General features: G+C 44.9%; 1 protein-coding gene across 1 annotated transcript; it reads left to right on the forward strand.

Moving 5' to 3' along the window:
• The first annotated feature begins 10,356 nt into the window (after nt 1-10,356).
• On the forward strand, nt 10,357-12,276 carry PURB (purine rich element binding protein B). Its single transcript, XM_063139326.1, has one exon. It carries the CDS (start codon nt 10,474-10,476, stop codon nt 11,539-11,541), a length of 1,068 nt encoding a protein of 355 aa, XP_062995396.1. The 5' UTR covers nt 10,357-10,473; the 3' UTR covers nt 11,542-12,276.
• The last annotated feature ends 13,740 nt before the right edge of the window (nt 12,277-26,016 follow it).

Genomic DNA, 26,016 nt, shown 5'->3' on the forward strand with positions numbered 1-26,016 from the left:
CCCACTTCCGCTCTGCTCCGCTCCGCTCCGCTCAGAGCTCCGGATCCGGATCGGAGCTCCGTTTTCCCCCCCCATAGGGTTGCATTGAAAGCTAAAAAATTATGCAACTTTTTTTCTGTTCAAGTTAGAAACCTCACGTTTGGCACCATGACACCTCATGGGGGTATACACACACAAGCCAAGTTTCAAGGCAATCTCATCATCCCCTGATTTTTGGCGAATTTTTGAAAATCAGGCACCCCATTCAGACCCCTTTCCATAGCTCCGTCAATTTGCATGTTAGAAACCTCAAACTCGGCACCATGATAGCTTATCCATGTGTCCACATGGACGCCAAGTTTCAAGGCAATCCCATCATCCCCTGATTTTTGGGGAATTTTTGAAAATCGGGCACCCCATTCACACCCCTTTCCATAGCTCCGTCAATTTGCACGTTAGAAACCTCAAACTTGCCACCATGATAGCTTATCCACGTGTCCACATGGACGCCAAGTTTCAAGGCAATCCCATCATCCCCTGATTTTTGGGGAATTTTTGAAAATCGGGCACCCCATTCACACCCCTTTCCATAGCTCCGTCAATTTGCACGTTAGAAACCTCAAACTTGCCACCATGATAGCTTATCCACGTGTCCACACGGACACCAAGTTTCAAGGCAATCCCATCATCCCCTGATTTTTGGGGAATTTTTGAAAATCGGGCACCCCATTCACACCCCTTTCCATAGCTCCGCCAATTTGCACGTTAGAAACCTCAAACTCGCCACCATGAAAGCTTATCCAGGTATACATACGCACGCCGAGACTCAAGGCAGTCCCATCATCCCCTGTTTTTTGGCAGGGCTTAAACCTGCAGACCTCTCAATGGGGCCATTTCAAAGGAAATCCCAACATGCCATGAATTGGGGAGTAGAGATCAACCTATATGAATCTTCTTCCACACTTGAAAAATGGATTTGGAACTTGAGTACAGGAAGGACTTCTCCCCTGAGTCAAAGCCAGACACACACAACATCTCTGCAAGGCGGGCAGGGGAGGAGAGAGGGAAGGCAGGCAGGCAGGCAGCAGACATTTCTGGGCGCATAAGGAAGTGAGCCAAGGATAAGCCAGTAATGCATATAAAATGGAATAAATAAATAAATAAATAAATAAACGAAGGAGGGGTGGAATTAAAAGCAGCAGTGTTGCTGAATAAACAACAAGAAGAACTTTTTAAAAAAGGCTATATCTGTCTTTTACCAGTAATAGGGGGACGTGCCCGGGGGAGAGGGAAGCAGCTGCCAGTTCAGCTCAAGAAAGCCATTGCTTCACCAACAGCTCTGAGAAGTAAACGCTCACTTCAACTCATAATAGGCATCGCTCCACCACTAAGAAGTAAACGCTCACTTCGACTCATGATAGGCATTGCTCCACCGTTTTACTCTCTTTGGAAGGCTCTGATGGCCTTCCAGTACAGGAGAGAGTGGGGGCACGTCCACGATGAGATGCCCTAGGGGAGCTCATCCCCTTGCACCACATCTTTTCAGTTGTTCCCCAAAGTTAGGGTGGGTAGCAGTGCTCTCTTATTATTGGCTTAGTATATGATTTCAGGTTGTGTTTGTGCATTTGGTGGGGCTACTGTGTTAAAAAACACTGGGAAAAGTCCGTTCAGATTAAGAAAGAGAAGTTTCCCAGAATCCCAAGTTACCCGTTTTGCCTATGCCCTCCTCTAACTTTGGGATCATGTGATCATGACCGGGAGCTGACTCTGCCCCTCAGCCCTTTGAAAAAGGTATTTTTCCCGCTGATTTTTAAAAAAATTCTAGCGCGCGACCCGCACCACACAGAGAGCTGAGAGTAGTCTCAAAATGACCCCCATCCACGACTCTCTGTGCACAAGAATTTTCAGAACAATAGCTTAAAAATCAACCCAGTTATCCCCGATTCTTTCCCGCAATGCAATCCTATGGGCGAAAAGCCGAAAACCGCCGTTTGAGCCGCGCTGTCCCTGTTTGTTGACCCGATTTTTTAAAAAATATAGCATGTGACCCGCACGACGCAGAGAGGTGAGAGTAGTCTCAAAATGACCCCCATCCACAACTCTCTGTGCACAAGAATTTCCAGAACGATAGCTTCAAAAACAACCTAGTTATCCGCGATTATTTCCCGCAATGCAATCCTATGGCGAAATGTTTTCAAGATGGCGACCGGAGCGCTCCGCCTGAACTAGGAGCTCCGAAAAATGGTCGCTTCTCTTCGCCTTGCTTCTAGGGGTCCGCGGCCCGCTTCTACTCCGCTTCTGGGTAAGGCGGAGCAGGCCAATCCGCTACTGCTTCTCCGCTCCTAATCGGAGCAGAGCACATGCCTAGTTTTCAGGAGGTGCTGGAAACAATACAATGGCCGCCACCTGGAAGGCTCTTCTCCTGGAGGACTGCAATCGGGCCATACTCTGTGCGGAACCACCAGGGGCTTGCCGTCTGATGACCTCAATGACTGCGCAGGTTGGTAAGGGGGAAGGTGTTTTCTCAGGTATCCTGGTCCCTAGTTGTTGCTAATGCAGACGTGAGAAAAGAATATAATCCACAACTCATCCCAAGATCTGTCCGTGTTTGTATATCACTTCCTTCAACAACAAAAATTACTTCATTTAAATATACCTCATTGTTCCATTGTAGCTGCAATCTGGAGCATATGGAAACACAGAGAATATAAGGACTGCCTTCCTGGATCAAGGGTGGCCAGCCAGGCACCTTTGGGACTCTCACAGCTGGGGCTGTTGTTTCTCCTTCTATTTGATACTCAAAAGGTATACTTCCTCTGATCATGGAGGTTCTGTTTAACCATCAGGGCTAATAGATTGCAATGCAGAAATCAGGCAGACAACTGTATTCTTGTCATGGAGATACGATCTGGGGGAAACGGCATCCAGAGGAGTAACCATGTTAGTCTGTTACGGAACTTCTGAATCAACCTTCACTTCAGATTGATTCGCCTCGCCTCAGATCCGAATCGAGATTTAGATATCCAAATCATTCGGGGTTTTTTCATTTTCCCATAGACTTGCAATGGAAAAAAATATCTTTTTTTATTTTTCAACATACAACTATGAAAGTTGGTGACCTTACAGATGCCCTGGAGGTGCTCGTGTGTGCCAAATTTCAGACACTTCTGTGCAGTTGTTTTCTTATAATCCATTGCTAAAAATGTGATTTTTTTCAGGCAAACCAGTCAAAGCAAAGTACTATAACTTTCTCATCTGTCATGAGACAAACATGAAAGTTGGTGATGCCTTGGAGGTGCTCATGTGTGCCAAATTTCAGACACATCTAAAACAATAAGGAGCCTTAGAGGACCTTAAAAAGGAACAAGCTTATTATTTCTTTTTCCAACGGGATAGCTGTGTAAATTGGTTATTCCAAGACATTTTGCTGCCAGAGGGAAGAACAAGGTGGTGCTGCCTCCCATTTCATGCACAAAAACCAACTGGACTGTCAGATCTATTTTTTAATTTATTTATTTAGGACATTTTTAATCTGCCCAGTAGCTAATATTCTCTGGGCAGATTACAAGCAATTAAAAAACTAAAATGCCACTTTAAAACACAGTGAAAAAAATATAAAATGCGATACAAATAATTAAAAGAATAAAACACAATATAATGCAAAACAATAAACAGCACAGGAATTGATAAAACAGACATAAAAACCTAGAACTAAGCCTCTAAATGCCTGGGAGAAAATAAAAGACTTTGTCTGATGCCGAAAAGATAATAACATAGATCCCAGGCGAACCTCTTTGGGAAGTTTATTCCATCAGATGAATGTGTATATTCAACATTCTCTGGGGCCACATCCTCCCCTGCACTTGAAGGCAGCAGGCTAGCTTAGGGGGCACAGAGCAAGTCACAGGGATCTCTTCTCCCACATCTGCCTCTCACAGTTACAGCTGTTAGAGACGTCTAGCGTATAATGTCGCTTGCCTGCTATGGCTGAATGGCAATACTTACCATTGCAAAAATGTTAGAATCTACATTTGGCCCTGCCTCTTTTACAGTTCCAGAGTCTCTTTTGCATTTGGAAGCACTTTTTGAGGCCAATCAATTATATTGATCAATGATCCATGTTTATACATATTTATTATTGGTCAATAAATATGATATACAACGTCATAAGCAGGAATGGAATAAAGAATTGGATTGTCCCATTTTGCCTAATCAATGGATCGCTGCTTTAGTATCTGTATCTGAAGTGTCTATGGATCTCAGGCTATGCCTTATTCAGCAAAAACTCTTGTACCATATCTTCTGGATGCCACAACATCTCCCTAATAAGTATTTGTCTAAATCTGCTAATTGTTGGAGATACAACACAGAGAATGCATCTTTTAATCATGTTTTGACAATGTACAATAGTTGCCTCTTTTGGGGTAGGAGGTTATTATATAGATAAACTTCATATTGGAACACTTAATATCTACTCATGTACATGTCCTTTTTAAATGATCTATCTGCTTCCTGGAAGTTAATCTGGAAGGGAAGACATGATAGCACTCTTCAAATACTTAAAAGGTATTTAACACAGAGGAGGGCCAGGGTCTCTTTTTGATCATCCTAGAGTGCAGGACACGGAATAACAGGCTCAAGTTACAGGAAGCCAGATTCCGGCTGGACATCAGGAAAAACTTCCTGTTAGAGCAGTACGACAATGGAACCAGTGACCTAGGGAGATTGTGGGCTTTCCCACACTGGAGGCATTCAAGAGGCAGCTGGACAACCATCTGTCAAGTATGCTGTAGGGTGGATTCCTGCATTGAGCAGGGAGTTGGACTCGATGGCCTTTTAGGCCCCTTCCAACTCTACTATTCTATAATTCTATGATTCTACATGCTCAGTGCAAACAGATTCGCTGTGCCCTTTTGTCAGCTGATATTACAGCATTGGAAGGATAAATGCTCACCACCTATAATGCAATCGATTGAAGACCTTACAACTCTTTCAGCATTTGAACAGGTGGTATATAGACGGCACCTGCAAATGGATACTTATTTGGATATTTGTTCTGCTTTTGTTCAAGTTTATGTATACTTCTTAGAAACCCGTATTACCGTATTTCTTCAATTGTAAGAGGCCATTGATTCTAAGGCGCACACTAATTTCAGTACCACCAACAGAAAAAAAAGCTTTGATTCTAAGAAAAAATAAATTTCTTAGAATATCTTTTATGAGTAGAATTTCTTAGAAATTTCTTAGAAATATCTTAGAAAGCTGGGTTTTGGTGCCACTGGGCTGGGAGGGGCTTAGGGGTAAGCAAAAAACCAGGCGCTTTCCCTCCCAGCTCCTCTTCGCTCGCACGGCTCACGGTTGCTGCAGGAACTTCCTCTTTTGGAGGCCTGCCTGCACGAGGAGGAGAGAGACGACTGGAGCTGGAGCTGCCGCGTGAGAGCAGCTTCGGTGGAGCAGCACTTCTCTAGCCTCTGGGCACAAGTTTTTCTGCGGGCGTGAGGAGTTCCAGGCAGGACGCGTGCTTCCCAGCACGGCGGCTGTGGGGGGGGGACCCGGTGCTGGGGGGGTGAGCCTCCTGACTCTTGGAGCCGCGTGTCTTCCCGGCACGGCTGACGAGGGCCGGAGCTGCAAGGGGCGCGCTGTAGGCCCCAATCAGCCTGCAAAGCAATCTTATAAAGCCCTGCTTGCTCAGCTTTCTAAAAGCAATAAAGCTAGAGAAAATGGATGTTTCAGACCCTTTTTTAATAGGAGAGAGTCTTTTTGCATCTACCATATTGCTTCGATTCTAAGACGCACTCCATTTTTAGAGCTGTTTATTTAGGGGGAAAAGTGCGTCTTAGAATCGAAGAAATACGGTATATATACTTTTCATAGGCATGCGTTGAAATTAATATATTCAAATTTATGTAGTTACATTTTTCCTCTTTTTTGTTTTTGTTTTGTTAAAATTTCACAATAAAAATTAATTTTAAAAAAGACTAACGGTGCAATCTCATGCATGTTTAGACAGAAAAAAGTCCTACAACTACCAGTATTGCTGTCTGGGGCATGCAGGGAGTTGTAGGGTGTTTTTTTGTCTAAACATGCATAAGATTGCATCCCAACACATTTATTATGACACTAGCAAAAAAGCCCGTCATACAACAGGTGTAGAGGAGCAGTCCGGTGAGGAGGTTAGTGGGTTTTGGCCCCTCTGCTAGGCTGGAAGCTTCTGGAAGTTATTTTTCTTGGAACTTGGAACTTCCATAGAAGGCCACAGTTCCGAGAAACATCTCTAGATGGCGCCAGAGGGCAAAAACTATTTTTCGGAACTTGGAACTTCCATAGAAGGCCACAGTTCCGAGAAACGTCCCTAGATGGCGCCAGAGGGTAAAAACTATTTCTTGGAACTTGGAACTTCCATAGAAGGTTGCAGTTCCAAGGAACGTCCCTAGATGGCACCAGAGGGCAAAAACTATAACTGCCTTGGAGGAGCAGTCTGGGCTTTTATATATATAGATAGGTGGACTCAAGTCCATGAAAGCTTATGCTATAATGAATTTATTAGTTTTCAGTAATGCCAGAAAACTCTTTGGGGGGAGGAATTAACCCCCTTCATTTCTGTGCTGTTAAATCTTTGTTTTGTTGGACAGTAACAGCGCCAGTAAGGGTATGGCAACTTCAACTCAATTAGTAGTGGCAGGCCAAAAGCCAATCATGGCCAGATGCAGCCACATGCAGTCATGGTCTTGGTTTTCCCCCTCAGCTGCCATGAGCCATGACCTTTGACAGGCCCCGAATCAATTTCAACCCTCTATCTTACAATCTGCTGCACCAATGGCTTTCAAAGAGTTTACCTTCTGCGAACATTTTTCACATCAGCTCATCGGCAGAAGTTCCCCAAGGAACCCCTGGCCGTGTGCAGAGCTCAGCCAATTGGCTATGGCTACACCTATAGGCCATGGTGGCTAGACCTTGCTGCCGTGGCACACTGTGAAGTCAAGAGTCCAGAGCAAGCCAACTTCCCCCCCACCCCCAGAGAAATGCAATAACACAGGAACTTATATAGTGGTGGGCAAGCTGTCCTTTGGAAAAGTTTGTTTCTCATCACTCATAATTTCATTGAGAAACCACTGAATATGCTTCTAGAGGTACAGTCTGAAAACCAAACTTGTCAATGCAGTGTTTCCCCAGCAGAGGTCTCCCAAGACCATTTCATAATCTACCCTATAGGTGGCGGCGGCCACCAATACATCAGTTCCCCTTAAGCATAAATCAGCTATAACTTGTAGATGCAGCTTGTTCAGCATTCCCAGACGAGGAGCTTGGCAGCCACTCTGGGTCATGTCTCTTTTTCAGCATTAGCCACAATCCAGTTGACACTTGAAAGCTGGGAATAGGATGCAAAAAATAATGCCGGCACAAATGAAGAGAACTTTCGGACCTGACCTGCTTTCCCCTCCACGGGCAAAGCAGCTGGAGAAAGTGATCCTGCTGTTGGGGGCACAAGTTATCTCAGCTCGCACTTAAATCCTCTGGCTGAGCTGGACACAACTGTAACAAGCTCCAGCAGATGTCCTTGTCAGCAAGCCTTCATTTTCACAAGAGGAAAAAACGTTTTCGACAGATCTGGTTCTGCAGATTGTTGTCTTGGAAATGGAGACCTCTGTACTTTAGTTGGCCTCATGAATCATTACAGGGTAAGTATGCAGACCCAGCCATCATGCAAATTTGCTAATACACACACACACACACACACACACTGAGGATCACACCTGGGTTTGTCCCGGGTCCCAGCCCCCCACCTCGCACAGCATGCTGGAGTGATTCAGACTGAGGTCTGGCCCAGGGTGCATGTTAATCTTGCCTCCTTATGTAATGGACTTGCCTAGTGACATCAAATCAGTTTGCAAATTCTGCCTCCTTCCTTGCTGTCTCCTTATGTTTCCAGGACCAGATCCTGAGAGGGACACTGTACTTCATGAGTTGTGTAGGGTGAAATTCATCATGTGTGAGTTTCCCCCACTACTGTACTGCAGTGACAGGTAAAGCTGCATGTAGCAGAGTTTTCCCTTCCTTGCATCTCTTCAAGGGGCATGAACTATCTTAGGAGGTGCAGCTGGCATGCCTGTACCACCTTAGCTTTCTGGGTTACCTCCAACGTCCAAAGCCCCTTATTGCCAATAATTCATAGTCCCTCCTGTTCCTAGGCCCTGTGTAAAGTTTGCCCCCTGCTCCCTTTTCTTGACCACTCTCTTCTGCAACTCCTTGACACTGCTACTGGTTCTTTACTTTCCTTCTTCTGCCTACACAGTCCTGCTTCCTTTGACCAATCTGGCTTCCAGCCAGGAACTGCAGCCAGGATGCTTATTGATCCCTTTACCTTATCTTTCCTCAATGACCTACTTCATCCACCTACTCTTCTTTTGGATGTGGCCTCTTCCTTTAGCCATTTTTCTCTGCTCTTTAATTTCCTTACAGCCAACATGAGATATTAGTTAGTCCCAGCCACAATGACTTTTTTAAAGCTTTCCTGCAGTAGGATGATTACAAATAGTCCGTGTTGGGCCTGTTCAGACAACATGCTAAGCCATGGCTGGGCTTCTAACCCTTTTGCAACAAATGGTTAGTGAGCTTGTTTAAACCATGGTAATGTAGCCACCATGGTTAGGAATGATTCACACAACACGCTAAGCCATACTGTTTAGCTCAAAATGCTTAACCACTGTGGCTTAGTGTGTCATCTGAAAAGGTTCATTGTCTGCTTCCTTCTCTCTGTAGCTAAAATGTTCATTATCATTACCCGACATTACAGCAACTCAACCACTCAGTTCCAGGAACATAGGAAGCTGGCTTACACTGAGTCGGACCTTTGCTCCATCAGTATCTACTTCTAAACTGCCCTTACTTGGAAATGCCAGGGATTGAACCTGGTATATTCTGCAGGCAAAGCAGTGGTACCTACCACTGATGGCTTCATTACCACCTACCACGAAATCCTAGCACATCACCCAACAAAACCAATCATCTCCAGACGTTAAAACATACATTCCACAATTTATGCTTCAATAAAAAATGATTTCACTATTATTTGAGGTGTTTCTGGTTGAAATTGTTTCTTCTTTGCAATGTTTTAATAGAAAGTTATTACGTTCTGTTGACCAGTAAAAAGGAGCATATTGTTGTGGAGAGGAACACTAGTTCACTGGCATAATTACCTGAAACAAGCAATGATAAACTGTTGCCAGCCTGAGGAAAAGCCCTCCACGGAGGCCCTTCAGGCTGCCATTCTACACATGCTTATTCAGACACAAACCCCATTGAATGCAGTGGGGCTTACTTCTGAGTAAACACAGCGGGATGCCAAGAGTCTGAAGCTACTTTCGTTTGCTCCTTTCACACCTCGCACCGACTGCCTAGAATGGCGGCCTTCTTTGACGAGCATTTCTGAATGCAGCGCAGCAAGGAATGGACTGAGGCCCATTCATCCTTTCCTACGCGCGCTTACTCCGAAGGAAGCCCCTCTGTCTTCAATGGGGCTTACATCTCAGTAAATGTGTTTAGGATGGCAGCCCTTTCGACAAGGAGGGTCTGAGTTTGGTGAACGTGTAACTAGGGCGGCTGCTGCTGCCGACGAGGACGGAGAGACGCTGAGTTCGGACGATACACTAATCAACTGGGGAGGGGGGGCGGTCATAGGAACAGAATGGGAAACAACCGTTGATTTAGCGTGTCGTCCGAACTCAGCCAGAGGGAGGCTCTGTGAGGGAAACAAATCTGTGAGGAGAACGCGGCGGGAGAGGGGCGCACGGAGCGCCTGCGAACTTCCCTCACGAGCATCCGCCAGAAAGGGCGGCGCGCGCAGCCGAGCGAATACGCGAGCGCGCGCCAGAGCGTGCGCGAGAGAAAGCGTGCGCGCGCATGTGTCTGTGCGAGTGAGAACGAGCGACCTCACCCTTGTCGCAGAGAGGGGGAGGGGATGGAGGACGTTAAGGCCAGCGAGCGCGCTCGAGAGCCAATGAAAGGAGGGAGGGGAAAGCCTCGCCCCTCCCTCCGTCCCCCCCTCCGTCCCCCGCACCCATCCCGCCTTCGCCCGTTCTTTTCGACACACACACTTTTGTGAGAGAAATAAAAGAGGCGGGGCTTAGAGCGTGCCAGGCTTTCCGGCTTCGATCGCCCGCGCGCGGAGGCAAAAACCGACGGTCACCGGAAGTGGGTATTGCCCCGCTAGGTGGAGGAGGAACCTGCGAGAGCGAAGTGCGTGTGTGTGAGGGAGGGAGGGAGGGAGGAGGAGCGCGCTCGCGCGTGCCCGGAAGACAGGCAGGCGCGCGCGCGTGTGTGTACGTGCGCGCGAGGGGAAGAGAGTGCGCGAGTGTGTGTGTGTGTGCGTGAGAGAGAGAGAGAGAGAGAACGCGCGGGACTGAGAGGAGGAGGAGAGCCGGAGCGGACGGACGGACGGACGGAGGGCAGGCCGGGCCTGACGACGACGGCGGCTGAAGGAATAGGAAGAAGAAGATGGCGGACGGGGACAGCGGGAGCGAGCGAGGGGGAAGCGGCAGTGGCAGCGGTGGTGGCGGCGGAGGCGGCGGCGGTGGCGGCGGCGGCGGGTTCCAGGGCCACCGCGGCGGCGGCGGCGGAGGCGGAGGAGGAGGCGGCGGCGGCCCGGAGCAGGAGACGCAGGAGCTGGCGTCCAAGCGGCTGGACATCCAGAACAAGCGCTTCTACCTGGACGTGAAGCAGAACGCCAAGGGCCGCTTCCTGAAGATCGCCGAGGTGGGCGCCGGGGGCTCGAAGAGCCGCCTGACTCTCTCCATGGCGGTGGCCGCCGAGTTCCGGGACTACCTGGGCGACTTCATCGAGCACTACGCGCAGCTGGGGCCCAGCAGCCCCGAGCAGCTGGCCCAGGCCTCGCCCGGCGGGGAGGACGGCGCCGGCGCCGGCGGGCCCCGCAGGGCCCTCAAGAGCGAGTTCCTGGTGCGCGAGAACCGCAAGTACTACCTGGACCTGAAGGAGAACCAGCGCGGCCGCTTCCTCCGCATCCGCCAGACCATCAACCGTGGGCCGGGAGGCGGCGGCGGCGGAGGAGGCGGAGGCCCGGGCTTCCCCGGAGGCCCGCCGGGCCTGCAGAGCGGCCAGACCATCGCCCTGCCGGCCCAGGGCCTGATCGAGTTCCGCGACGCCTTGGCCAAGCTCATCGACGACTACGGGGCCGACGAGGACGAGCTGGGCGGCGGCGGCGGCGGCGGCGGCGGCCCCGGCGGCGGCGGCCTCTACGGCGAGCTCCCCGAAGGCACCTCCATCACGGTGGACTCGAAGCGCTTCTTCTTCGACGTGGGCTGCAACAAGTACGGCGTCTTCCTGCGCGTCAGCGAGGTGAAGCCCTCGTACCGCAACGCCATCACGGTGCCCTACAAAGCCTGGGCCAAGTTCGGCGGAGCCTTCTGCCGCTACGCCGACGAGATGCGAGACATCCAAGAGCGACAGCGGGACAAGCTCTATGACCGACGAGCAGGACCCGCCGGACCGGGGAGCGGCAGCGGAGCTGGAGACGATTCTGATGGAGACGACGTGGACGACGACTGAGCCTCTCCTCCTCCCCTTCGCCCCATCGCTTTGACAACCCCTTTCCCTCCCCAGCCACCTCCGCTCAGTCGGGGAGGTTGCCATGGATGGGGGACTGGGTGGAAACAGAACGAAACCTGATCCCAAGCTTTCTTCCTCCCCTCTTCCTCCTTCTCCTCTTCTGTCATCGAGGAGAGGGAGAGAGGGAGCTTCAAGATTACCTGCATATACCCACCGACCTGCACCATTTTCGGAGCGGCCCCCTAACTTCCTCATCTCTGACCCCTTTTATTTTTTCTGGGGATATAGCATTTATCAGCCTGTCAGCCCTTCCTCCGAAACTGGGCTTTACATCATCATTGCCCTCCCCTGCAGAGAGGAATCCTTGTGACCTCAATTAACCTAGACCCAAGCCCATGGTGAAGAAAAGGGGATCCCTTCCATCTAAATCTGCCCTAGCCTTCCAAGGTTCCTCATCTACCTAATGACTGAAGTGTTTTATTTTGGGGGAAGGGAGGGAGAGAAGTTGCCTTCTTTCTCTCCCATACCCTTCACTCTTGCATTTTTGAGATCGTGCCCCTCCACTCTTGAAACCAGCATTCTGGAGACTACATGGCCACTGAGCACAGTTTGAAGGAAGAGTAGAAGCCACCACAGCTGTCCAGATCATTGGGGTGAGGGTTCCGGGGTGGGTGCAGATCCTAATGGGGCAAGTTGTAAGGATTAACAATCATGATTTAGCCCAACAGAAATGGGGGGGGGGGGTGTAAATGGGACAGGGAGGGGACATAGAGGGTGGGCAGGGGGAGGAATCAACCAGGAAGATAGCGGATTGGGGAAGCTTGTATCTGGACCAATGTCCATTGTTGTCTCTTTTTTTCCCCCTTTCCAGAATTGTTTGTTTTCTTTCTGGGATGCAAATTGCTAAGCTCCAGGTGCCTGAACTGGAATTGATAGTGAATTACTTTAAAGCTGGCAGGTTCTAAAGATCTTAAATGGCTTTTTCTTTTTTTAAAATGGGGGTTGCAAACAGGCAGGTTCAAAAGAAACAGGCATAAAGCACAAGGAATGCAGAGTGGACTGATTGCTGCTCACTAAAGTTCTTCCCCTTCTCTCCAAATAAGGTGAAAGAGCAAATGGCTTTAGTAGGAGGTGGAAATTGGAGCTGCGTCTCCAGCAGCTCCACAAGATAGTCTAGTGAAATAAATGGAATCTGGTCTGTAGCTGGGTTTTTGAAAAGTGAAGATCTTAAAATTTTAATCTGGTGAAGGAAATGTGTGGCTTCAAGTTTGAGAAGAAAACTAGAGGCTTTTTTCATCGTGCAAATAAGTGGACATGTTCTGTGAAAACAGACACCAAGAACCTCAGGTCCAGAAGTCCAGCATCAATTATTCTTTTAACAAGATTTTTTTAAAACAAAAAGAGAACTCAGTCCATTTTCTCAGTACCTCACATTATGTTAACAGCGAAGTTGGCAAGGATGGATTGTTCAGAGCAATGCATGCCCTGCAAGAGCTTGATATTTGTCACTAAAAAAAGAAGCAGAAATCAACAAAGTTCTGTGACTATGAACGTACCCTAGCAGCATTTTACCACCTTCAAATTTTATTATAGACTGGCTACTGCCAATTCGTCCAGCTGTCCTTCCCAAACAGAGTTGGGTCTCCCCACCCAAAGAATTGCCTCATCTATATTTTAAATGGATTCTTATCTAAAATGTTATTTTTTTAAAACTAATGAAGTCAGTCCTATCCCCTCTAAAAAGGTGTTTTAGATACATTATATACTAGCAACTTTGAATTGAATGGGAATTATACTGTTCACTACAAAGTTTCGGGTATTATTTGTGCGACATCTTAAGAGGCAGGTAAAGCTTCCTCTACAATCTTTTTTTTTTAATTGTGCATGCCTGTCTTTTATTTGAGCTGCCTTTTTAATTTATTGCATACCCTTATTACCTTATTTTGGTATTATTCTTATCTATACTGTCTTTGTTTTGTATTTATTAGAAAGCAAGAAGACATATACAAAGCATTTCCTCACTCAGTTTTAGCTGTATTGGGGAAATTGGCTAGAATTTTCTAAACAATAAAATAAAATTGGTTTTGCTATAGTTATTAAGATCAGAAAATGTCAGAATAGTTTACCACAAAAGGTTCAGCCACACAAATGATTGTCTATTTTAAAGCTATTGCTTTATTCCCAGTATCCATGGTAGATCTTATCATATCCTTGAAGAAACTTCTTTCCATTTTTCTCCGTCGCAAAGAACTTGTTTCCTGAATTGTAATGGGAGCAATAGTATTTCTTGATGTTTTAATTACATCCGTATACTTGTACTGTATTTTGTACTCTCCAAGGCAGCTGTTTTCAATAATGTCCTGCTGTATTTACCTATGTATTTTTGTTCAAATGTATGTAGTTCTTTGCTGCGGAGAACAATTTTCACCAACAAAAGTTTCAGCATACAGATTAACTGGGATACTGCAGCCCTCTAGGATTGCAGAAAACTCTGCTTAACTAAATAGAACTCTAGGCAGCAATGAAAATTAAGGCTGCAGATGCTTGGTGTATATTGCTGTAACTCTTCACTCATTTTAAAACTGTAAAATACTTGTATAGACCAACAATGTTTTGTTGCTTCAGTGGTAATTGGGTTTTTTTCCTTTTGTTGCTCAGCTGCTGTGAGCCAATTAAGTTCTTGCAAAGATGCAGTACCTCTCCTTTTCAGGAGGACGTTTGTGGTTTTTTTTGGGCTGAATTGCAGTAACTAGCCTTACCTTTGTATTACGTGGTAGTGACAGGGTTTTGACTGTCCCTGGCCATTGGCTACATAAGCTATAATTAGCTGCCTAAGAAGTATGTGGAAGTGGACAGAAGCATATATCAGTTGTATGCCAAGAACACTGCCATATATGGTGTTGGCTTTGGCAACCAGAAAAAGTCTCCTGTAGTCATTAGACCAGTTAAACCAATGTATATTGAGTACACAGATTGACACATGACCTTTCAAGGTGCATAGGTGGTGACAATGCAATGCGTCAGTAAGAGTCAAAATTGAAATATTAGGCCTGCTTGTGCCCAGCTAAGTACAAATGGTAGGCTTTTAAATTTTTCATTAATATTGAGGTTATCTTGCCCCATTGCAGGGTAATGGCCAAGCTTCTCGCTATGGGAAAATTAGTCCTAGGCCTTGTTAGGTGCAAGGGTTCACTGTGGAAATCATTCCTTGTGATTGTTGGAGGGGGGGTTAATGGGGAAATGGGTTTGCCTGAAATCTGTACAGCTTTGAACATTTCCCCCCTTTGCGGAACTTGGAACTTTTGTGTTTAAAACAATTGAGGCTTCAAATATTGTTTGAAAGTCATTTGGAAGCACTAATTGGCTTCTAATGGAAGAGGAATCATCATTGGCATAGGCTAACTGATAGAATATCCCCCCTTGCACAATCTAAACCTTAAGAGTCACACAGCTCTCTAAGCCTGGTAGTTTGTCTCAGTGATTGGTCTCTGCAAATTCTAAATTGGCACCCTTGTGCCTGTTTAGACTAGTTGCTGTTTATGTGATGGGGATATTCAGCCACGTTGGGAAAATGTATTACCGGGATTACATCTGAGATGACTGAATCTTATTCCTGTTTATATTCTTGTGCTTAAATGTAAATTTGGGTAAAAGCTTCCCTATTCTTGGTGCTGCAGTTAACTCATATCCTTGATTTTTTTTCTGCAGCAATGTTGACAATACCTCAGTGCAATTTACAAGCTGCTGCAGCTGACATACCTGTGATTAAGTTAGCTCGATTACATTAAAGTTACTAGTGTTAAGCTGTCATATGTTCAGGTATGTCGATTTAAGTGGCTTGTGGATCACACTGTCTTATTAAAATGTAGATTCTGTAGAGAAAAAAAATGGGCAACCTCTCTGGGGAGTTCCTGCATATCTGGCATTTCTAGACTTCTATTGTCCTTGAAATGATGCATCTGCTGTACAAAATGAAATGTAAATCTTGTATAGCACCAAAAACTGTAAATATTTGAGGCATACAGTTTTAAACACCCGTAGCTTTAGCTCACATCAAGTTATGGGTTCATATTCTTATTTCCATAACTGTCTGCTGCAAGAGCGGTTGCAGGCCTAACAGTGGAGGCTGATTCTTTTTTTCCTCAAAAGAAAAGCAGTCACTGTTGCTTACCCTGAAATTCTTTGCAACAAATCACAGATCTTTAAAAACAAAAACAAAAAACAACTAAGATGTAAGCTTCTGATTCAGTTTCTCTCCCCCAAAACACAGTTTATTATCCTGTATGAGCTTATAACTTTCAGGATAATGGGCATGAGAGGCAGGTTACAATAAGCCCCTCATATTGAGTGGTCCCATTGTTGACTGCACACTTCAGGTATTGGAATAGCTGAGGATGACTTGTGATCTGCTCCCGTCATTAAAGGGGGTGGTGTAGTGTATTTTACTACACAGGACATTTGAAAAGTGACTTACTCAGGCAACTTTTCTCTTGTGAGGGTGGCAGTTTTGTGATTTTGGTGTAAAACTGTTCAGTGCATATACATGCATGGACATCTCAAATTTTTAACAGAAAGGTTATGGTACTTTATCTGATGCACAATTTAATCTCTCAGCAGATATTCAGTTTTTATTCAAAACAAACAAAACAACTTGTGGCCTTGACTCTTAGTGGAAGGGAGGAGAATCTAGTTTTTCCCTATATAGAAGTGGCACTTTTTGGGCTTCAAAGTTATTCTAATTCTACCGAGTTCTTAGTAAACATGTCATTGATATGCTACCTTTTTTATGCAAGTGAAATGGTAAAAGTATTAACATATGTTTCCTATGAATTGCATTTAGTTTTGTAAAGGGATAGGAACACCAATTTACTTGAGGCTAAACATTTAAAAGGACCCTACTACCCTCTAAAAATAGGTATATTCCAAATTATTTCTGAAAATACAATGTAATTTTAATTTTACCCAGCGGAACCCTCAAGGGATATCTACTCTACAGACATAGTATACTAGAACTGTCATGACTTTCAGCAAAGAATCCTGGCACTTGTCAGTTGATGAGATCCATAGCTCCTCACAAAAGTAAAATTCCTTGGGGAGAGTGAATGACTATTAAACCAGTATAAACCTGTTGTGTAGGTATGTCCCAAGTTCTGCAGTTGGCTGCTCAAACCTTTAAAGGTCTGTACAAATGCCAAACAAATAGTGGCAGGTGTCTCATTGTGTATTTCTTGGTTACTTGTTCACTCTGATGAATTTGTGGTGTAAATGCATAATCTTCATGGTAGCTTCCTTCTGCAATGTACTTCTTGATAGTCTGATTCCAGGTGTTTTAGGGGTATTTAGAAACCTTGCCTCTTGTCCAGTAATGCTGCTTATGGTAATTTAGTGTCAGCAAAATTACTGTAGTTAAATGTTGTGCTTGAGCATTAGCCAGATCATCTTAATTGTCAGTTGGCGTTTACTACTAAAATTTCTATATTTGAGGATGATTTGTAAGATTAATGGAATATGACTAAAGTTGGAAAAGCCTGGTTGTAGTAAAAAAGAATTCCTCCTCCCCCCTCTTGAAGGTTCTAAGGAACCTCATCTTTTGCACTTTGTGGTTTTAGCCAACACAAGAATGAAAAAGCAGAGAAGGACTGTGACAGATTTCTTTTTTGAGGGTATCCTGACATTGGAGAGAGACATGATGGTGGCTGAAACCTAACAGCTGTCTTACCAGAGTTTCCAGCCTAGAGAAGTTTTGTATCCGAAGCAAATATTTGAACATCAGAATGTGGTCATGAATTACTACCTCTTGTACCTGTAGAATGACAGTTATCTGCAATGGTGCTAGACTAACTACATCTTAATATTAATCGGATTGCTTCTCTGTTGTAATATATGGTGGAATAGGGGTTTTTTTCCTTTAAAAATTCCATTGTTGTGGTCTAGTCCACAAAAACAAAAGTTATACTTTATAGTTCTAAGAAACATAACACAATGGCTGGGAACTGAAAAAAGGAAGAGTTAGCTTTGTGTGCTTGAGCTGGGGCTGGACATATGTTCTTAAAGAGCAGCCCATGATGCTGTATGGCAAGCCACTTTTGAAACTGAGAGGCGTTTCAAAATCAGTTTGTGGCTTAGAAGATCTATGTTCTGTGAACAAAATTTCACTGAATACATACAGTTCCATTGGCCATACCAAAAGTAGCTCTTTGGGCCCTGACCTGTAATTTTCAACTTAGATGTGCAGCTGCAGAATTTAAGCTCGGTTTTATAATTCATTTGTGTCTGATTTTGGAGAACTTAGAGTTCAGTCCTGTTATTTCTACACCTGATGCTCTCGTGAGCTCCCAAACTCAGCCTTATGAGCATCCAGTGCAGACCATGAGGAGTAGAGGAGGCAATTGTCACCTCTGCCATTCTGCCTGCTTTGCATTTTAGCTAGATGGGCTTTTCTGCCTGTCTCGCTGGGGCATTTCAGAAGAGGAGGGAAAGAGACTGGAAATGCCTTGGGATTGCTCGTATCCCAGCCTTTCCAGTCCCTTCCTGCCCACTGGAAAAGCGACCTCAGAGAGATAGCTGGGTGGTGGTGGGTGCGGATTCCCAGCTCCGAGTTCTGAATGCTTTCTTCAACCCCTGATCCAGGAATCTATCCTGTAGTCCACCCCAGATGCTATCCAGAGGGCATAGGATTGTTTAAGTGATAGTCTAGAGGAGTACTGCTGAGGTCTTTGGGACTACTCACAGTCTTTAGAGAACGAGTTTCACCCTTGCTCATCTTTCAGACTTTTTACTGATGGCTGTCTATTGCATTTCAAATGAAAAGCATTAACCTGCCAAAAATGCTCACCTAATGAGATTGTTCCAGAATGTTGACTAACTTACTTCATAATAAATTATTATCTTGATTTTCTTTGCTAGTCTTCTCCCTCTACCCCCTCTGTTTTTAATCTGACAAAGAGATAATGCTTGAGACTTCAATGTCTACTGGAAATACCAACAAAATTCAGTCTCTTAAATTCCATATAGGGAAGGGTAAGTGTGCTTTGTCAAAGCCGTTTTGTAATATGCTGCTATGTAGCCTTAATCTTGTAATGTACGTATGTGCGCATATGTATACACTTACATACAAAGTAAGCGGCCCACAACTATGAAGTAGAACGTTCTTGTTTGTTGAAGCTATTGTAAAAGTGCAGGAAAGTTTGCTCCCCTCTCCTGCCCCAGTTTACTACTGCTCTGTATAGTCAAGGTAGACTGTGTTTAAAACTTGCAGAGAGAACTTAATTTAAAACAGCAGTTGCCGAGCATCATTTTAACCTAGGCATATTTCCAAGGCAGGATGTTTAATTTCCTGCCCTGCTCTTCTGTGTTGAAAGGCCCATCTGGTTAGAAACACCCATATTTGAATTTATGTGGGATTTACAGGAAAAATATAGTTTAATCTTAGTTTCTTCTCAGTAACCCCACTTCAGGATTGGAACCGTTGGCTCAGGCATGCTCCGCCATAAGAATGCCATGATAAATGGGTTCCCAAATGGTCTCCTTGCTTATATATACTGTCTGAATCTTTCTACCTTACCAACATTTTAGCAGCATGGCCAGCTAGGAGAGGAAGGTCAGATCACTGGCAGACATTGCCAAAAGAATGAGCTGCTCTCTATCTTAACTTCCCCAAAAGCACTTCTGTTCAACCCTTCTGGCATGTTACAGATGTGTAAGTATGTATTGCTGAATCCAGATTCTCATTGCTCTATAGGTAGTTATGAGTAAGCTCTGTAGAAAGAGTGGCTTTTACATCTATGTAAAAATTTCAAATTGAGTTTCTGCGGGTACTCAAAAGCTTTATGAGGTTCCTCATTGAGACAACTGCTTGTCCATACTAAAGTGCAGCTGCAGGGGAGGATTACGGCATTTGGAAACGTAATCACTTTGTGAGAGGCAACAGCAAGGCCTCACTTGAATGGAAAGTGCCCTAGAATATATCTGAAAATTCTCTGCAACGCACAGGGTCTGCAACAGATGTTGAAGTCAGACAAAACCTTCTGTGAAACAGGTTCTCTGAGGGTGGGAAGTTTAAAAGCTAAGCGAGCATTGAGTGAGGGCCTTTATTGTGGTAGGCAGTTTATTTTTCTAATGTTATATTGCCAGCTCTGACATGCTGGCAGTCTTCCATGTTTTGCCAAGACCAGGGAATGAACAAACTCACCTGGTTTTGAGGTCTCTTGCTGTTTCTCACTGCTTAGTTGAATTAACATTTGCACAGTGGGTGAATCTGCAAGCACAAGGTCCTTCATTGAAATGGATGGATGGCGTACATCAGCTGGCCTGGTCTCCAAAGCCCATTTCTAGTGGAAGGTAGAACAATCAGCTGCCTCTTCCCATCAGAGGTTTTGCTTACTGCAGATATTACAATCTGTAGCTGAGTTTTATGCTAATAGACTTCTCAACAGTGAAGTGCAGGGTTATCAAGAATGGGCAGGGCTGTGCCCTCAGGAAGTGGAAATTTTACTGGGCTGAATGTACAATTTCAGTAGTGAGCAAATAGTTAAATTTGGTATAGAGTTGAGAAAAAACCTTGTGCAAGTGATATAATTGATCATACTTGGATGTAATCAATCAACCCATATGTAAATATACACATGTTTGTACATTGTATACATAGAAAGAGATGTCTGTGTACATGTGTATGTATTTATAAAATTGTTTCTCTGCTAGATAGTAAATGCAAAAGTAGCTCTAATTTTATATATAAATATTATATATAAAAAGTTCCCCTCTATAAATATATTATATAAATGCTAGAAGTTAATTTGTAGTAAAATAGGACTGATTTCAGGAATATCTGCTGAGAGACCAAAAAGTTCACTTTTAAGTACCTTAATTAAAGAATAAAGTTTATTCCTCTTGTTTATTTTTTTATTAAAAGAAATTAAATGCACTTTAACTGGCAACACATATATACACACACACAGCTGCATGGTGCAGTTTCAAACATGGAAATGTTTTAAAAGTGCAGCACCCGTTCAAAAAAAATTCCCTTTTCACCTGTCAAGCAGAGCGCTGGAAATGATTTGAAATCCCAGGGTCTGAGCCTCCTGTTTGTCTTGCTGCCCATTGGCTGAAGCTTAGATTCTGATTTCCCTTTTGGGGGGTGGGGGGGATAGCAGGACTGCTTCTTAAAGAGCAATGCGGATACAGCCAGATGCTACAGGCTGTTGTCAAATAGGCAGGTCCTGGATTTACCACTAGCTAACTAGCAAAAAGTCCAAATGACATAAAAGAACTCATGCTAGTTGAGCACTCCTTACAATAGCAGGTTTTTGCAAATGGAGTTTTACAGTCTATATTTAAAAAATGTATGTTTGTAACAAATAAAAGTATGCGGAAAAGTGAATGAACCATGTACAGCAGTCTCTGGGTTTTTTATGTGGAGTGTCTTTTATGCGGTGCAATTGAAGGTTAATCGTTTATTACCATAGCGTCGTATTGGGTCTGTCATGGGTTGAATCACCTTGTGGTAAAACATTACCTGTTTAAAAAGGGATGGAAAATAGGCAACTACATAAAATACAGAATGGGGTTATATAAACCGATGCATGAGGGGCTCTTGGGGATTATAAAATCCTGTAGGGAAAGAACAATCCCATTGATCTCTGGCACCAGATAAGTCCATAGAGTGGGGCAGGCACCACATTGTAGCAGGTAAACAGGGTGGTATTCTGATCTGTGAGGGTAGTGCCCTCCTTTTACAATTGTTTGTGATTGATAGTCCTTGACTCACCTGTAGTCTGACTTGCACCTAAGGAGCTGAGGTGGGGGAGCATAGTTATCAATAGCATATAGGGAAATAAGGCTGAGAGATAGTAAACTGGTTCCAGGTCAGTCGGTGGCTCCAAAGCAGGCATTCGAACACAAACATTCTAGGTAGGAATCTGATGCACGCTGCAGGAGCATATTTTGTCTGACTGTCCTTACCAGAGAGAAGCCCCCATCCTACATCTTCTTGAGGTGCATACCTTAAAAAAAAAACAGTTTGCAAAAACGGCTCCTAGATTTCTTGCAGCCCGTTTAAATACAATTTTGTAATCCACTGATGCTTATAGACAGATCAGAAAATGCCTGGTCTGTCTATAAGGGTTTATGCCTTTAAAAAGCACAAAACTAATAGATTGGTTGGGTGGGTTTTTCAAAATCTCCAGTGTTGGACACTTCTGAATCATTATTTGATAAAATGTAACAGTTTTTTTGGTGGCGGTGGGGGATTTCTTACTTTCGCTCAGTGAAGTCTTACCCAAGAGAGAAGTGCAGCTCCTCATTTGTGCATGCAATCTGTTACTTAAAAAACTTGATAGTTTGCTTATCCCTGGATGTAATAGAAGACATGTTACTAACTCATCTGCCGCAGTCTAGATTGTCAATACACTGGCCCTTTCCATCCCAAAATGGTCCCTATGCTCACAACCTTATTGTCTTCCTCGTTTCCAGTCAGGACTTTGTGCTCCTGCAGATAATGTAGTGTAGTATTAGGTACAGAATTCAGCTTTTGGTGAATGCCTTAGTTTGGCTTTTAAAGAGTTAATTTTTCTCACCCTTATAGCTGACAAGGTCTGCTCCAAAGTGTGTGAACAGTGTCTTCATGTTTCCTTGGGCCTTCCCATTTCTAGCAAAGCCAAAATAAATAAAAATACTACACTGCATGACATTGTATGCAAAATAATACATGTATTCAAGTTTGGCAGGTTTCAGTTTCTCTTAAAGCAGAATTTGAATTGCCTGTATGCAAAATTATTTGAAACACACATAAGCCATGGATGACATACAATCATGCGTATCTTTTTCTTTGTGGGACTGCCCCACTTTTTGCCAATAAAATCCCAGATTTTGAAGAGTGGAGCATATTTACCTGAGCTACTTTTATGCATTTGAGCTCACCTTCAGGTACTGTCTGATCTGTGTTCTGTTTTGGGTGCAGAGTACAATACCTAGATAGTAGCGGCAAGCAGAGACTTGGCTGCAGCTTGTTCTGAGTAGTGTTACAGTACTTGATACCTGTCTTCTCAGATAGGAGATGCCTGGCTGGCAAGATGCTGGTCGGTGCATTGCAGAGGCAAAGTTTTTTTCCAGGCAGATTTTGGTTTAGCCTGCAAGAGGATCCTATCGATTAAAAGGAAGAGGGAGCAAATCCTTCTTCGGGACTTGTAAAAGAGGCTATTAGGCATGGTTTGAACAGGATGTGCTGCACGTAGCTCCTGCAAGGGCTCCCCATATGGAGTTTTGCCAATCTGCTCTCTGACGAGTCTGCACCACTATTCCAGCCCTGTTCTTCCATCTCTTTTCTTCCCCTCTTTTATTATTCTAATCCTGCTCCTAAAGTTTTATCTACATTCCACATTCCTGACATTCCACTTTGAAGATTTCTGATGGCATCTCAGTCCAAAGAGAGGCCTGCAAGCCAAAGATTTGGCTGCTGTATTACAAATCCATTGGTGAATTGTAATCTTTCTTTGTCTCCGCAGTTCCAGGCAAGGAACTCTGTGTACCTTTATGGCCCTTTCCTCATTCATTTGGAACCCCAGCCGCCCTTTTAATCCTCCTCTTCTGGTCCCTTGCTTGCCTTCTCTAGCTTCTGCTGATTGGTTGCATTTTTATACTGCACAATAGCCACCTTTCCGAGGCTCCTGCGGCTTCCCTAGGCCTTTCTGCCTGCCCTGTCTCATTGGGGCGTCAAGGGTAGATCCTGAGCATAGCTAAATGCAACCAAAAGCCTCACCACAAAATCCCTTAGTGAATGGTCCCCTCCAGGGTTATGTGTGCCTTCCAGAAGTTGGGCTGCCGCTCCCATGGGCTATGCTGGCTAGGACTGATGGGAGTTGTGGCCGTCCAGAAGATGTTGGGCTGCAAGTTGCCCACCCCTGTCTGAGAGATACCTGCCCGTGTATCGGCTTTCTGTCCCTCAAGCACCTCCGCTCTATGGCATTGGACTTGCAAGATGATGGAAAGACCATCTAGTCCAGCCCTCGAAGCAAGATTATCCACCACCCAGTTCTTGCATGTCAAATGGGCCAGAGCAAACTGCTATGGACCCCAAGGTGAGAGCCGGGTCCATTTCGGAAAGGTGATTATGCAGCAAAGAGCTTGAGGAGGAGCACAAGAGGTAAGCAAGCCCCACTTGTAGCCTAATCTTAAATCTTGTTTATTATTATTTATTATTATTTATTTATATAGCACCATCAATGTACATGGTTTGATCAACAGCAAATCCCTCTAGTTAACTGGATGTTTGGGAAGTATTCCTTTAAACATATCCCCCCCCCACCACCACCACCCTTTTCTCTCTGATGGAACATAACTGTATTTGATCCCCAGAAGCTTGTTAAGAAAGTGATGTTGGTCACAGCTGCCATCAACCTAACCTACCTTTGCAGAGAGTTGAGAGGTTAAACAGCTGCACTGACCTCTTCTTGATCATCCCAGAGACCAGGACCTGGAATAATGGGCTCAAGTTACAGGAAGCCAGATTCAGGCTGGACATCAGGAAAAACTTCCTGATTGTTAGACCGGTAGGACAGTGGGACCAATGAGCAGTGGAGGTCATGGGCTCTCCCATACTAGAGACATTTGAGAGGCAGCTGGACAGCCATCTGTCAGGTAGGCTTTCAGGTGGACTCGATGGCCTTATAGGCCCCTTCCAACTCTATTATTCTATGATTATAACTGGGCATGTTTAGTCTGGAGAAGAGACGATTGAAGGGAGACATGATAGTACTCTTCAAATACTTGAAAGGTTGTCATGCAGAGGAGGGCCAGGAACTCTTCTCGATCATCCCAGAAGGCAGGACATGGAATAATGGGCTCAAGTGACAGGAAGCCAGATTCTGGCTGGACATAAGGAAAAACTTCCTGATTGTTAGTGTGGTATGACAATAGGACCAATGACCTAGGGAGGTTGTGGGCTCTCCCACACTAGAGGCATTCAAGAGGCAGCTGGACAACCATCTGTCAGGGATGCTTTAGGGTGGATTCCTGCATTGAGCAGGGGGTTGGACTGGATGACCTTAGAGGACCCTTCCAACTCTACTATCATTCTATTATCCTTGGGGGAAAGTTGTGATAAAAATGATATCTCCACCCCTTCTCTCAGTCCCCTGTCCATGTTCCACTTCCCTGAATCCAGATGGGTAGGAACTGTTTGCCCGACCACCCACACTGCAAATACAGACATATTCTCATCTATTCTCAGAACTACAGGTTGGTTAGTACCATAGTTGTCTTCCCCAACCTAGTGCCAATGCTTCTGGGACTGATGGGAGTTGTAGTCCAAATTGTATGGAGGACATCAGGTTGGGGGTGGCTGTTCTTTGAATACTATTTCCTGGAGTTCTTTTAACTGACTCTTCCTTTTCCTGAATTAAAAGCAGAGGTACATGCACGCCTGAAATGAGTGTGAGAAAAAAACCCACCCATGTGCTAGGAGTTCACACTAACCGTGAACCACAATTCTCAGTGTGCTGTCTTGTTAGAAGAAGGCCGGGCCCGACCAGTATTCATTCATCCAGAGAGGTTGCAGATAGACTTCTCTTGGTGTGCGACAACCCTGTGAAGTCTCTGCAATGGGAGGAGCTGAACAATCCCAGAAGACGGAGCAGGCATGTTCTCCGTTGCTCCCAGGGAGAGAGCTAGTATCAATGGGGTGGGTGGGTTGTCAGCTGTGGAGAAGCAGACTGCGGCTAAACATTAGGAGATTTCCAGCAGTATTTATTTGAAGTAGTTTTATCCCGCTCTTCAGCCCAAAACAAGTTAGCCCGTACATCACTGGCTTCTTCAGCCCGAGGGACGCATTCAATTTTAGAGAAGCTGGGGAGGAGGTGCATTCCAGTGATGGGTGAGACCAAAGCCAAACCCACCCACCCATTTCAGCTTAAAGCTTTTATTTTATTTTATTTATTGCATTTCTATACTGCCCAATAGCTGACGGTTCACGAAAATTAAAACCATGAAGTACAATTCAAAGTATAAAACAAGCAATAGTATAAAAACGCAACCAGGATAAAACCGAGCAGCCATGCAGAGATTTACACAGATTTAAAATACAGATTTAAAGCAGCAAAGTTAAAAGACTCTACTGGGGTAATAAAAAAGTCTTCACCTGGCATCGAAAAGAGTATAACGTAGGTGCCAGGTGAACCTCTCTAGGGAGCTCATTGCTGGTAACTAAAGCCATAGCAGAGGCATTTCAAACCTGTTAGAAGGAGGAAGGGTGGTGGTGAAGAAGGAACTTGTGCAAAGGCCAAGAAACCGCAAAGCAATTGCTCCGTCTCTTCTGTGGGCCAGGGGCGGGGAGGGAGGTGGCCATGTGTGGAGCCAAGGAGGGCCAACCTCCCAGGGGCTGAGGTGCATCACCCCTGAACTAAACAGATATAACACACACTGGTGGAGGGTAGGGAATGGGATGGGAAGGGGAGAAGAAAAATTAAGCCTTTCAGCAGGGCT

The sequence above is a fragment of the Elgaria multicarinata genome, chromosome 12 (genome assembly GCF_023053635.1).
Source record: "Elgaria multicarinata webbii isolate HBS135686 ecotype San Diego chromosome 12, rElgMul1.1.pri, whole genome shotgun sequence".
Classification (NCBI taxonomy): Eukaryota; Metazoa; Chordata; class Lepidosauria; order Squamata; family Anguidae; genus Elgaria; species Elgaria multicarinata.